At 49.7% G+C, this 12,276-nt stretch overlaps 2 protein-coding genes across 2 annotated transcripts; both read right to left on the reverse strand.

Annotated features, from left to right (window-relative positions):
* Window positions 1-1,401: 1,401 nt before the first annotated feature.
* Window positions 1,402-1,793, reverse strand: LOC128724704 (uncharacterized). The gene is made up of 2 exons (XM_053818426.1): window positions 1,782-1,793; window positions 1,402-1,695 (listed from the first exon to the last, which is right to left on the reverse strand). Exons 1-2 carry the CDS (start codon window positions 1,791-1,793, stop codon window positions 1,438-1,440), a joined length of 270 nt encoding a protein of 89 aa, XP_053674401.1. The 3' UTR covers window positions 1,402-1,437.
* A 6,622-nt stretch (window positions 1,794-8,415) lies between these two features.
* Window positions 8,416-10,142, reverse strand: LOC128725377 (uncharacterized). Its single transcript, XM_053819118.1, has one exon. The coding sequence runs from the start codon at window positions 10,140-10,142 to the stop codon at window positions 9,258-9,260; it is 885 nt and encodes a 294-aa protein (XP_053675093.1). The 3' UTR covers window positions 8,416-9,257.
* Window positions 10,143-12,276: the final 2,134 nt, after the last annotated feature.

Raw genomic sequence — 12,276 nt, forward strand, 5'->3', positions numbered from 1 at the left:
CTTGTCAACACGGGCGCACTTCTTGGAATGGGTTTCGTCTATAAAATAAATGAAAGCCAAACAAAAACAGTCCCACGGCGTACCGAGAAGCAGCAGCTTCAAGGATCCCGGACACGGTTAATGGTCACAAAATCGTACACAAACCCAGGAGACAATCGTTTGCCGGTTTTCTTTCCTTTTCCTGCAGCTTTCGGCGTAAAGTAACCACCGAGCGGGAGAGCCGTTGATGCACTTCAAAGAATTTCTCGAGGTAAATCCACGGAACGGCATGCGCTCGGTCCCAAGCGCTAATCCCGGGACGATGGAATGTCCATCATTCGCTGTGCCCTCGTCGAGTTTCCTCGTAGTTCGTTAAGCGGTTCTTCCGCGGAAATCAGCACCCATTAGCACCGCCGTCAGCACCGGTTGCGACAAGGATCCAGCCTCTCCAATGCCAAATGGCGTTCAACAACAATTTCTGAGACGAATGCGAACACAACGGGCCGTTCTCGAAGCATCCGAGAAATCGCCCGTAGCGACGTGATGACCTTTTCGCGAAACTCATCTGCTGAGTGGAGCGAACGCGGCCATCTAATCAGCGATCCATCAACCGGCGCTAGCTAATTTATTGTCACCTGATTAGCAGGGTTTGTTGCGTTTCATGCGTTTTCTCACGAATTCCAGGACAATCCTCCCCTCCGGAGGCTATCGGAATTGTATTTATACGTTTCGTACGTAAAAGCTTCTTTACATGGTGAAAGGGAACAACCCAGAATAGGGTGCTTAAAATGAAGGATGGCTAACGTATTTGAAACTCGAGCGACACGAAGCTAGGGCTCGGCTTGAGTTAATCAGTAATATAATAAAGTACCCAGCTATCCTTCGGCACCTGAAGCTTTCTGCATACCTCGGAAGCTGTACCTCCGAAGCGCCAAATCACAATGACGTTATTCGCTTTCCCTCATCTCAATTTTCCTGATACAATGGCGGCTAAGGGTGTATTATTTTTCCTCGTTAGCGAAGCCACCCCATTCCGGCATCTCAAATGGCGAAAAAATTCCCATTGCATCGGCGCATGCTACAACGCCTCGCACGATGGCCGCGGTTTTGGCTTCACAGTGTCGAGTTTTAACGAATGTTGCACGGGGCAGAACACGGCTCATGTTTCCCATCAGGTATCTTCAATCGAAAACATTTCGTCCCATCTGCGGAGTTTTGTGGGAATATATTTAATGCATGCAAGCGTATGCACGATCACACTGATCCCACGCTTGTTGGCTCACCAAAAGGTGCTTCAAACGCACGAACAATAAACGAATCCTTGACGCAACCGGGTGAACTCACACAACTACCATAACTTTGTCAATGAGACTCTCTCGATCACGAATCAATCCATCAAGGCGTCATTGGTTTGATCACATTTCAAAAACAGCACATTTATTTACCCTCGGATGGGGTCTACTTTTTCAACAGAACGGGTGCTCCGACGGACACGGGCAGAGTTGGCACGAATGGGTCGTAGGTTGCATACGCAACGTATGAGGCTGGTGCCAGGTTACCGTGGAACGTTTGCTCGTAGACGGTCGCATAGCTGGCGACAGCAGGAGCAGCAGCCACGACCGGTACCCCAGCCAAGTTGTACGCCAGGACGTCTGGTTTCGGTTGAGGTTTGGCACTGGCGAAGGCGATAATGGCGACCAGCACGAACAGGCTCATCTAGAATTCACGAAAAATCGCACACACTCGATTAGATCATGTTAAAAGTGGACCAATTTAACCCCTTTCCAAGGCGAAGTGCTTACAATTTTATTCATTTTGATAGAAGTTGATCGTACACCGCTTGCAGTGGAACTAGCACGAATTGTTGCTGACGAATGGCACTGACTGATGCCAGTCGGTTGCATGCGATAATTATTTATACCATCCGAAATTGGTGGCTGATTAATAATTGTCAAATGACAACCCCCATTCTCAAATCAAGTAGCCAAATAAACGAGTGGAGATGGTGGATCCTCTCGATCGACATGCCACTCACGTACGCACGTGAACGCGTATGCGGTTTGCGCGACCTAAGCGTACCCAAACCCGGAAAGTGATTCGCTAATAATCGTCCGCTTCATTGGTTTAATTTTGGAGAACCGAGAGGCCCGAGGCCGCATTCAAGGACACCGTTCGAGGTGCGTTGAGCGTGTGTGACCGTGAAACACCTCCAAACGGCACATTAGGTCAATCCACGGGACCCACACGCGGGTATGTCACCTTATAAATGCCAATAAACCGAGCGCCTCGGTGAAGGTGTGCCAGGTTTGCTCATTAGACCGGCGCCAAGGTGACTCCTGTTATTTTCTCACCTGCCGTCGGGACGCCGCTCGACCTCGGACTGAAAGCACCCGGCGTACGCTGGTTACACACACCGGTTGGGGTTGATGACACCAGCGCCAAGTGTCGAGCATTGTGCCGCCCAATGTGGGGTTGTGTAAGGACGAAAATCTGCCCGTTGGTGGCCTTCCACGGACGGACACGTTCAATTGGCTAAGGTTTGCTCATCGTTGCATCACGTAACGTAGCTTGATATAAGAGATGGATGCCGTTTGTAGCCGGCATGACGAACGTTCGAGCATCATGACTTATTCTTGTTACATCCTTTTTCGGTTTAACATTACATAGAATGATTACCATTTAACGATAGACGCTGAAATTGAGAAGATAACAAACAATTTACTCACTCGACAATTCCAGGATATAAAACACTCATCAGTGAAGATCCTTTTTTTTTTGGAACGCCCCCAGGAACACCAGGGACCTGCGGGACATTTCAGCTAGAACCCTTTTTGGCCGACGATTTGCTATCAAATCTTCCACTAACGCTCCCCGACCTAGACCAACTAATGGGTTGATGGTGGGTGAAGCGAATTTGTGGATGAATTATGATACACTTTCACTATTTCTCCGGACGGAGTAATGCTTTATGCTCTCGTGTGTTACCATGGCGACCGCCAGCAAGTTTCCAATTACGCCCCGAAAATGGCTGGAAAATAGGCGCGTCACCACCGCTTCGACGTAGTGGTATCATACCTGCAGTCATCGACCCGGGACTAGCGCAGCATGTAATTAGCCCCCACACCCGTCCGATCCGATTCACAATCCGTGTTTTGACGTTTGTCGGAAAGAAAGGACCCTTTTTTTATGTCGTCCAGTACCGAGAAGGCGCGACCAAGGGCGTGCCATTCGGCGCTATTAATGCCCGTTGCTATATTTGGCTTTTCAAACACCGCTCAATCAAGCGACCCCCGTGATTTTTTGGTGCTCTATCGCTGGGTGGCTTTAAGATTGCGAACTGTTTGCCTGTTTGTATAATTTAGAGCCAATTTTCTTTCAAGAGAAGCAATCATACACTGAGAGATTGTACAAGCGCATTACCGGTTCCGCCGAGCGTTTGGCAATTATTTTAGCAATTTATTATCGGCAACGTTTCATATTCGTTGTTTACTCGAGTGTAGCGTTATTTCCTCGTTGTCACGTTGTGTGAAGGGAAATTATCGAAGCTGCGCACAAATTGCGAAAAGATGTATTCAAACCCGAGACGTTTTCCATGAAAACAAATTTTCCAACCACCACGCAGCAGCAGCAGCGCATCCACATTTCCGCCAGCAATAGGCTTCCTGCGAAACGTTTCCCGGTACGAGCGATCCCTGGGCATGTTTGCTGCGTGCTCACGCTCAACACACGGCACAATGTTGCCATCCGCCAGGGGGAAAGGAACATTGTACAGAGCGTGATGATCTCGGTGCTTAAAATTAGCTACGTCCCCAGCCCTGCGGGCGTTTCATCACGAGTCGCAATGCGTTTGCTTGAGGATCGGTGAGCGATTCACTTTTTTCTTTCTCCCACCACCACGTTGTTATTGTTTTTCCTTCCACTTTTCCAATCGCAGTTACCAGCGCCCGGGAGGTACCTTTTCCGAGCGCCTCCAGCTGTCTGTCACATGTTGCCGCAGATGCTTAGCGACGCGGCGACTCTCGGCGTGCCGTGCGGGTTGCCTACCCTGCAGGCGCACTTCGTTGTCAACGGCCGCCCGGCTCGAGGTTCGTTTCCGCCCCAGCACGGTTTTCCTCCCTCCATTTTCCGGACGGTGCAGGATACGTGTCCGGTGCACGAGTTCCACCATAGCGCACGGTTGTGCAACGGGTGGGCATATGTGCGTGCCGGATCCTTAGAAAGGGTTCGAAGGAGCCGGTAAGACGGCCAGTTGTTGCCGGTTGGTGAAGAAAGCGCTCACGCAACCGGCCACGACCGTTTGGTGTTACCGATGCCACCGTTAAGACCAACGGGGGAAACCAATCTTCAACCACGTCCACGCTACTCACGTTTCACGACATTGGCCCGGAGGGATTCAATCCCATCGCAACGAATCCACGCCCTTCGCCGGTAATCGAATGTATAATTAGCAACCTTAACGCCATTGTGTAATCCTTCGCAAACCGAGCATCTCGAAACCGAACCGTCTCAAGCTGAATGAACTCATCCGCAGCTCGGATGGGCATTGTTTCATTCAACAAATCTGTCCCGACGGCGTACGCTCCTGCGGTCTGATAATTTTAGCGACAACACGCACCTCCGGCAAACAACCGACCGAACGTTTGCCACCGTTCGCGTGTTATGCCACGGACGGCAGCCACCCCAAAAACGTGGTCACTGTCGGGTGAAGGGGGCAAAACAAAAGAAAAAGGGAAGAAAAAAAAAACACAACCAAACCCAGTACCCGGCTTCCCGCGCGGCACGTTGTTTTACTATGCCCTCTAGCGAAACCGTACCGTGGGCGGTGTCATTGAGTCGTGCAAGGATAAAAATCTTCTCCTCACGCAGACCGTCAGCGCGTTTTGCATCTCAAGGAAGCCCTTGTGCCGGAGCGGATCGTTGTAGCTTTTGTAGGGAAATGTCCTGCCAATCGCTTCGCCTCCACTCTCGACCGGCTGACCGACGTCCTCGGGCCCATTAATGGATGTCTACTTCTCGGGACTCGGGGGCGACACAGTCAGGGTGGGGGGTGGTTGTTGTTTTAAGCTTGTTTATCAGTCGAAGGAAAAAGACGAAAATATAAACATATCAGTCAATTTGATGCGCTAGTGAAGCTAAAAATACCCTCCGTGCTGTTCCGTTTCGATGGAGAAATGCTAGCGACATCAGAAGCGGGCCAGGAAAAGGCTGACGAAAAATCAAAACCACGCTCTGGTTGCTGCACTGCCAAACGAAACGGTGGAGCGTCCATTTGCGACATAAAAAAAAGCAGGACCTCACGCAGGATGGAACGTCTCAACCCCTCTGGATCTTGTTAGGGGAGCACATCTTTTTTTTCGTACCCATCAAACGTTCGAGCTGAGCAAAGTTGGCCATGCTTTACGTGCGTTTGTCGTGGGCTGCTTTTCTGCGCCGCAGCATCCTCTCGGTTGTCTCAAAAGCATCGTTTTGAACTTTTCTATATTTTATGCATATTATCCTTGATTTAGTATGGCAGTTTTGCAGCATCCGCTCCTCCATCAATTTCGGGTGTTTATTTTTGTGTACTGTTTTGATGCTCTTATGGCGAGAGAGAGAGAGAGCCCCGAGAGAAGACGATACACGTTCATGTAATATTCATCCCTAAAAATGGTCGTGTGATGTCTGATTTTGAGAAAGGACCGTGGCGCTTATTTGCTGCTAAAATAAGCGTATGAAATAGTAGCGCTACTATTTAGGATTGTTTGCCACCCAAAGGGCGTACCCTTCGTCAAGCGTAATTTCGTAAAAGTCTAAAACAAACATTTGCGCTCGGAAGAGCAGCGATGGAAGAGAATGGCCACCCATTCCGGCACCCACCTGTAGGAGAAAATGTTTTCCACTCCACAGAACGCCACAGCGAATCGATACCGACTTTTTAAACGTTATTTAATCGCGTACCTCGAGAACTCTCAAAGCCCAACCACGTGCAACGGTGGAGTCGGAACACGGCGAATACTCCATCCTTTGGCTGGTGCACGCTGGCAGTAAAATGTCGGCCCGATGGGATTTATTGATGAGGAAGGAGCTTAATCGACGCTAAAGTGGTTTTGCTAAAAATAAATCCCCCATGCACCGGTTGGGTTATTAAATAGCGCTTGAGCGCTTGAGCTGGAGGGCGATATTTAAAGATGTTCGAAGTGGTATTTCAGTGACATGGGGTAGGCTCATCCTAGTTTATTTTGCCATTGTTCTAGCGGACCGATTGTTGTAAGCTAGCATAATCGTAAGCTAAATTTAGCACATTTCTCTTTCCGTAAAAACGAAGCAAAAACTCTCGATAGAATTCAACACCCGTCAGCGGGATGGTCGATGAATAGAAGTGACTCCGAGTAAGGTGCCCTATGCCCTATGTTTAATGTTGTCGTAATGTCCGCTGGACCCAAAGAGATGCAGGTATCTGCGCCGATCAGAAACCGTTCCAACCCTATCCCGGTAGCCAAAGCCAGTCTCAACAGTCTGTCATGTTAATTTAATTACGCAGCACTCTCGGCAGAGCACCACTCTAGTGCGACGATTCCAGCTTCATCGCTGTCCAACATCGTCCATTCCCTTTGTAAAGGAAAGAAAACATTCTCCTACTCTAAACCCATGCCGGTATCGCTATCACCGGCCCGATCGGGCGGTTATTTTAAAAGTAAACTTTCACCCCCGTTTTCCTTCGCAGCCGAAGCGGAAAAGCCTCGCGATGGTTTTATTTTGTCCAACCAACTTCCTGCTCTGCTTTTCCATTGACGAGGGTCAGCAGGAAGCTTCGCCTTCGCTCTGTGACTACGAGCTACGCCTCGAGAGATTCGCCAACAAGCGAACGGAACCACTTTCGGGCGGTACCAACTCATTTTCCATCGAACCGAAAGGGGTCACAGGACACGGCATGGAGGCGCCTCACGGAGGGCCATCAAGTAAAAAACAAGATGGAAAAAATTTTGCCAAAAACCCGTACGAAATTGCGCGCTATTTTTAGCTTCACACTACGTTCTGGAGCGTTCCAAACGTTTCCATCCATGCTTTTCGTCCACCCGGTTTCAGTGACGATTGATTTGCTGCTTTGTCGTTTGTTGGTGTTCGACGGTGGTGCTCGAGACATTCGCCGCTGGTTGTAGCGAACGTGGTTCATGTTTTTCCTTTTCAACTGAACCGGATATTGAAAAGTGAAAACCAAAGACATGATATCGATCTTATGCTCCGAAGAGGAAGAAGAAAAAAAAGCGTCACCCACCGTCAGCTATCAATCGCAATTCGCTTTTTGGCGTGATGAAAGATGCAAATTGAACCTTTACTCTTTTTTTGTTTGCGCCTCAAAATTTCGTTTTATGGTGAATCGAGAAGAAAACTGAAAAACAAACCCTCGTCTGCGATGATGTGCGTCGATGGCTTTTGTTTGTGTTTACTGAGCGCTAATGCGATTCGTCATCGCTCATTTGCGTCGCCATTTGCATCTAGTTTGGAGTTGCGTTGTTTTTTTTTTCTCTTGTCGCATTCGCAAGAATATGTCGTCATCAACGGCGTGTCCTTCCAGGTTCAAGTGCTACCTTCCGACCTTCCAAAAGGCGCATCTTTGGGGTTCCTTCGCCACTGGCGCTCTCGCAGCGTCCTGATCCACTTACGCGCGAAAGGAAGCAAGGACACGTTGCCCGTTGTTTCCGAAGCACCGATCCGGACCGGCACGATAAGCAAATTTGCGTTTTCTCGCCGCGTAATTGTTTCCCATCGTGGGTTTGCTCTGTTAATAGTATACCAGCTGAGAGTTTTTTTTTGCCTGCTTCCACTTACGCTTACTGGAGCCTTCTCAGTAAGGAGCGAAGTGTTTCGTGAGCCAAAAGTTAACCGCCTAGCATTATCCGTGTCGTCGAGCCGTTGTCGCGTATTGCGTCGTCAGAAACTTTGGATTTGCGTCATACAATGGCTGCTGACCGCTCCGACTGCGAGGGTGGCGAGATCCCTTTATCTTACCGGCGTGATCTAGCTGATCTTTCGGCGGCGCTGGCTTCAAACACAGGCATATCACTGGGGAGGGTGTTTCGTTTTCAAGGTTTGTTTCAAGGTCCCGGCGAAAAAAAAATGGCATTAAAGTATGTCCGATGACAAACAGCCAAGAACCATTGTGATATATAAACGGTCGTTATGGGAAAATTATGAGCACCTTTGAAAAGTACATCTAGCAGGCCATGTCCCTGGTAGCGAATGACGCAGTGAAAGGTCTTATTTCAAATCTTCTCAAATATTTAAGTGCCCATTGGTCATTAAATCGAGCAAATACACTACCTTACAGGTAACTTTTATCAGCCACCTCGTTCACAGTTTCCCCAAAGAGTAAATGAAATTTCGGAAGTGTGATAAGAATAAAATGGCAATGCGCTTGGTTTTGTTGCTTTTTCATTTGCTTATTTTAATGGCTTGTTTGTTTATTGACGAGTATGTACAAAACACGGATACGCTCCGTTAAAACGACGCTACACGTCTCCGCCTACCGTCTTTCGAACCTGGAATCTCTAGAGGCAAAAACGATTTCTAGTCCTACGTCGCAACTGTGTCGATACAGCCTAATGATTAAGGATAACGAGCGTTCTGGTGCCGGTTGCTTACTGATCACTTCGCTTTCTCTACTTTTCTCTCTCTTTCTCTCTCTCTCCCTCAAAAGTGACTCCTATGTGTGTGTATATAAATATATGTATAAAGAAGAAAGAAGCTCCTGCCATCAAAAGTGTCCTTCTAGCGGTTCCTCGCGGTACCGGGCTACGTATATTTATCGAGTAGAATAATTGCACTTTTTATCGCAAGTAGTTTTTTTTTCTCATTTTTTAGATTGACTGCTCCTATCGATCAGCTCGCCTAGAGTTCTGTGGTGGATGCGAGCAAAGCAAGGCAGTCGCAGAGGCCTCGACGTGTACGCGTCCGGGCAGCCTCTTCGAAATCGCACCGAATTCTACCCTACATGTCCTTACAACGTATCCTTGCAAGCGGTGTTCCAAGGCTCGGGGCTAACCCTCTCTTATTTCGAATTTCGCTAAGGTACGGTATCGTTTCGCCGCAGGAACGCAAAACTATTCGACTAATTTAGAAAACAATGTACGTGTTGATGATCCCAATCGTTGCATTTGTGCGGCTTGTGTGCTCGTATATTTTGCGCGTCAGTTCTGTTTGCTCCGCTCCGAAGGTGCAATGTAATGATATGGTGTTTGTTTTTTTTTTCGCATTTAGGCTTCCCATCCGATCCTGGGGGACTTCCCTGGCCGCAGGTCCTAACGTCCGTAGTAGCTGCAGCAGATCGACGATCGCGGTACTCGCTGGGTCGGCAGTCCGGATATACCGCGCAGGTACGTATAGGATACGGGTCGGCGCAGGATCTTCTTTGGGGGTGGTTTGCTTGATTCCTTGGCCACCCGTTCACCACCTGTCGCTGAGGATCCGTTGCTGGCGCTGTTCGTGCTGAATAGTGAACACTTGGATTCGGCGCGTGACTCTCGTCCCTTCATGTGTAGCAGGTTGTTCACGGAGCTGTTGCTGCACGAGAGTGACCGTGACCGGATCGGTGCGTTGATGGCAAGACTTTCGAGCAGCTTCAGCACTGACGATCGCCGTGATTTCCGGCGGTACTCCTTGGCACCATCGCAGGTACCCTCGCGGCCAGATTCATCTCCATCGCCACCGCTTCCATCGACACGTTTGGTGGCGTCTCCGCTAACAGCCGACTCGCTTGAAGCACTCGACAGCCCAAGGCTGGCCAGTTGCAGCTGGAGATGTCCACCGTTGTCCAGCTGCTTGCCATCTGCTGATCGTTGCTCGCGGTGATCACTGATCGACGAGCAGGCTGAATCAACGGACGAGCTGCGTGAGTCCTCATCCCCACCATGGACACCGTGCAGCTGGTCCAGCTCGTCGGTTGACTTCATGCTGATCTTGCGGTACACGCTCTTGAAGAAGCTGAACGATTTCTCCTTCCCGGGGGACACCGAGGCCGATAACGGCGAGACACTGCGCGTCGAGGGCGTCGGAATGTCGATGTAGAAACTGTCCACCATCTCGGGCGTGCAGCTGCCCGCGTGGCGCCGATGCCGTCCCGTCGCTCCAACCGGCAGCAGACCCCCGTTTCCGGGCGCGTCCAGCTTGTCCAGCGTCATCATCATGTTGTCACGTGTTTTGTCCTTCGCACCACTATCAACACCAAACGTTCACTATCGGGGCTTCCCGGCTATTCGATCGGACCGGATTGTCCAACTGTCCTCGGCTCAACACTCTATGGCACACGGGTATGAGGATATCTCCAACAACCGGCACACTCCCGTAATCCGAAATTGTGTCCGCGGTGGTCCCAACCGAGCGTTTTGACGAATTCTCGAACAGTCTAGAGCGTTCTCGCAAACCTGAACTGAACTCCGAACCCGTCTCACGGTTAAAACTGGCTGCGTGAAATCTTTTAAAGGCTTTGAGCTTTTCCTCAACTACGTTCGTCTCTAGCTACGATGGATGTGGAAAGCCAACGGCAACGCGTCGGCTTATATAGAGTTTTCCCGGCCGAAGCGTGAAACCGAGCGCCACCCGAACGCTCAGGATGATGCTGGATGCTGCGTACACCGAAGTGAGAGTGAAAGCCCGTGACCCGGCAACATGGGCAAACTTTCTCCCTTCTACTGCTGCCAAAGCGTGTCCTTTCGGTGGAATGGTACGTTCATGGTGGAGCCACCACCCGAAGTGCTCCACCCGAAGCTGGGGATCGTGCGGACTTTGAAGAATTCGTTTCGCATAGCGTTGCCTCCGGATGACGGACTGAAGGGAAGCATTCTTGCGAGGATTATTCTCCGTCCTCCGTCTGGCGGGCTGTGCGGCATGACGCCACACACAACCGATCGCAATGGCGGGTTGTAAACATGGTGAAGGAATTTCACATACTACACATTTGCTGGGACCTGCTAGAACGCATCGCAGGATATTCTTCACGTACTGAGTTAATAGAATTAATCGTTGCTGTACTTTTCATCGAGAAGTGGACATCCTATAGATGGGTCCTGTGCCCGCTTCGTATTGAGGTTGCGTTCAATAAATGAATCCCCAAGCCTTGTTTAATGTATTCCAGCAATGGATAAAAAATAACAACCATAACCAATCATTCTAAGCGGCATCTCTACGTGACCTTCCGAGAGCCCTCGGTGTGTCCTTTGGCGCTTTAAGAGAAGCGAAGCGAATTAGATAATCGCTAGTTATGTTCTAACAATTCCGCTTTCCGTATGGGTCCACTTTCCTTAAAAATAGCGCTGATATTGACTCAGCCGCCTCCCTCTGTGCCTGGCGAGCGATTTTGTTTTACTCAAATTACTTCCCAATTGCTCCGCCGCGGATTGCTTTCAGAAGCAATCAGATTGCGTAATGATTCCTGTTGACCCAATTTTGAGCTTCCGATGATAGCGGGGCGTCGTATCGAGAGATACACTGCACATCATCACAGCGAACACCGAAGCGAAGGAAACATTGTTCAAGCTGTTAAAATTGCTAATACGTCAATGCCGACCTAGGTCTTGAAATGCGTCCAGTTAGTTGCACGTCCACTTATGTCGTAGTTTTTGCTACTTTTTCAAGCAGGGTAACAAGCGAGCATCTTTTTAATCCGCGTTCGTCAGCCGGCTTTAACTTCTGAACGCGCAATGTGACAAGAACGAAAGGAAAAAGCCAGTTTACAAACCACGTCATTCCGTCGGCGGTGGTGGCCTGCAGAATCACAGCAACGATTAAAATACGGACAGGATGACCTGCGAAAACGTTTACCCTTTGAATGGGCCATGTGATTCCATTATATAATTGAAGTTGCCGGGAAAGTACGTCAAACACCCGGGCCGACCCGGGAGCAACAGAGTACGCTTTTCACACCAGTTTCAAACGGGCGAAACTATTACCAACCAGCCGCTGGGTGCAGGTGGAAGGACGCAGTTTTCCTTTCCTTGGAAATAAAAAAAAAAACGAACAGCACCCCACCTGACCGAGGAGCAGGAAAACTTTTGGAACCAAGCCCTGGGATGCCAGCAAGGTGGTAGGCAGCTTCCCATTTTCCGGAGGCTTTCCAGCACCACCTCACCTGGCGGGCCCTCACGTGCAGCACCAGCTCACGTGGCAACTTGAACGGAAGCCAAACGGCAAACGACGCTGGAATGGCGGTTTTACAGCCGATCGAAACGTTGACTTTTCACGCTTACACCGGAGACAGTAGCTGCTGCTCACGAGGTTAGCAATCGTGCGGCCCTTTCGCGATCTGGTAGGCCATCGGTGCAC

This window comes from Anopheles nili, chromosome 3 (assembly GCF_943737925.1).
Source record: "Anopheles nili chromosome 3, idAnoNiliSN_F5_01, whole genome shotgun sequence".
NCBI lineage: Eukaryota > Metazoa > Arthropoda > Insecta > Diptera > Culicidae > Anopheles > Anopheles nili.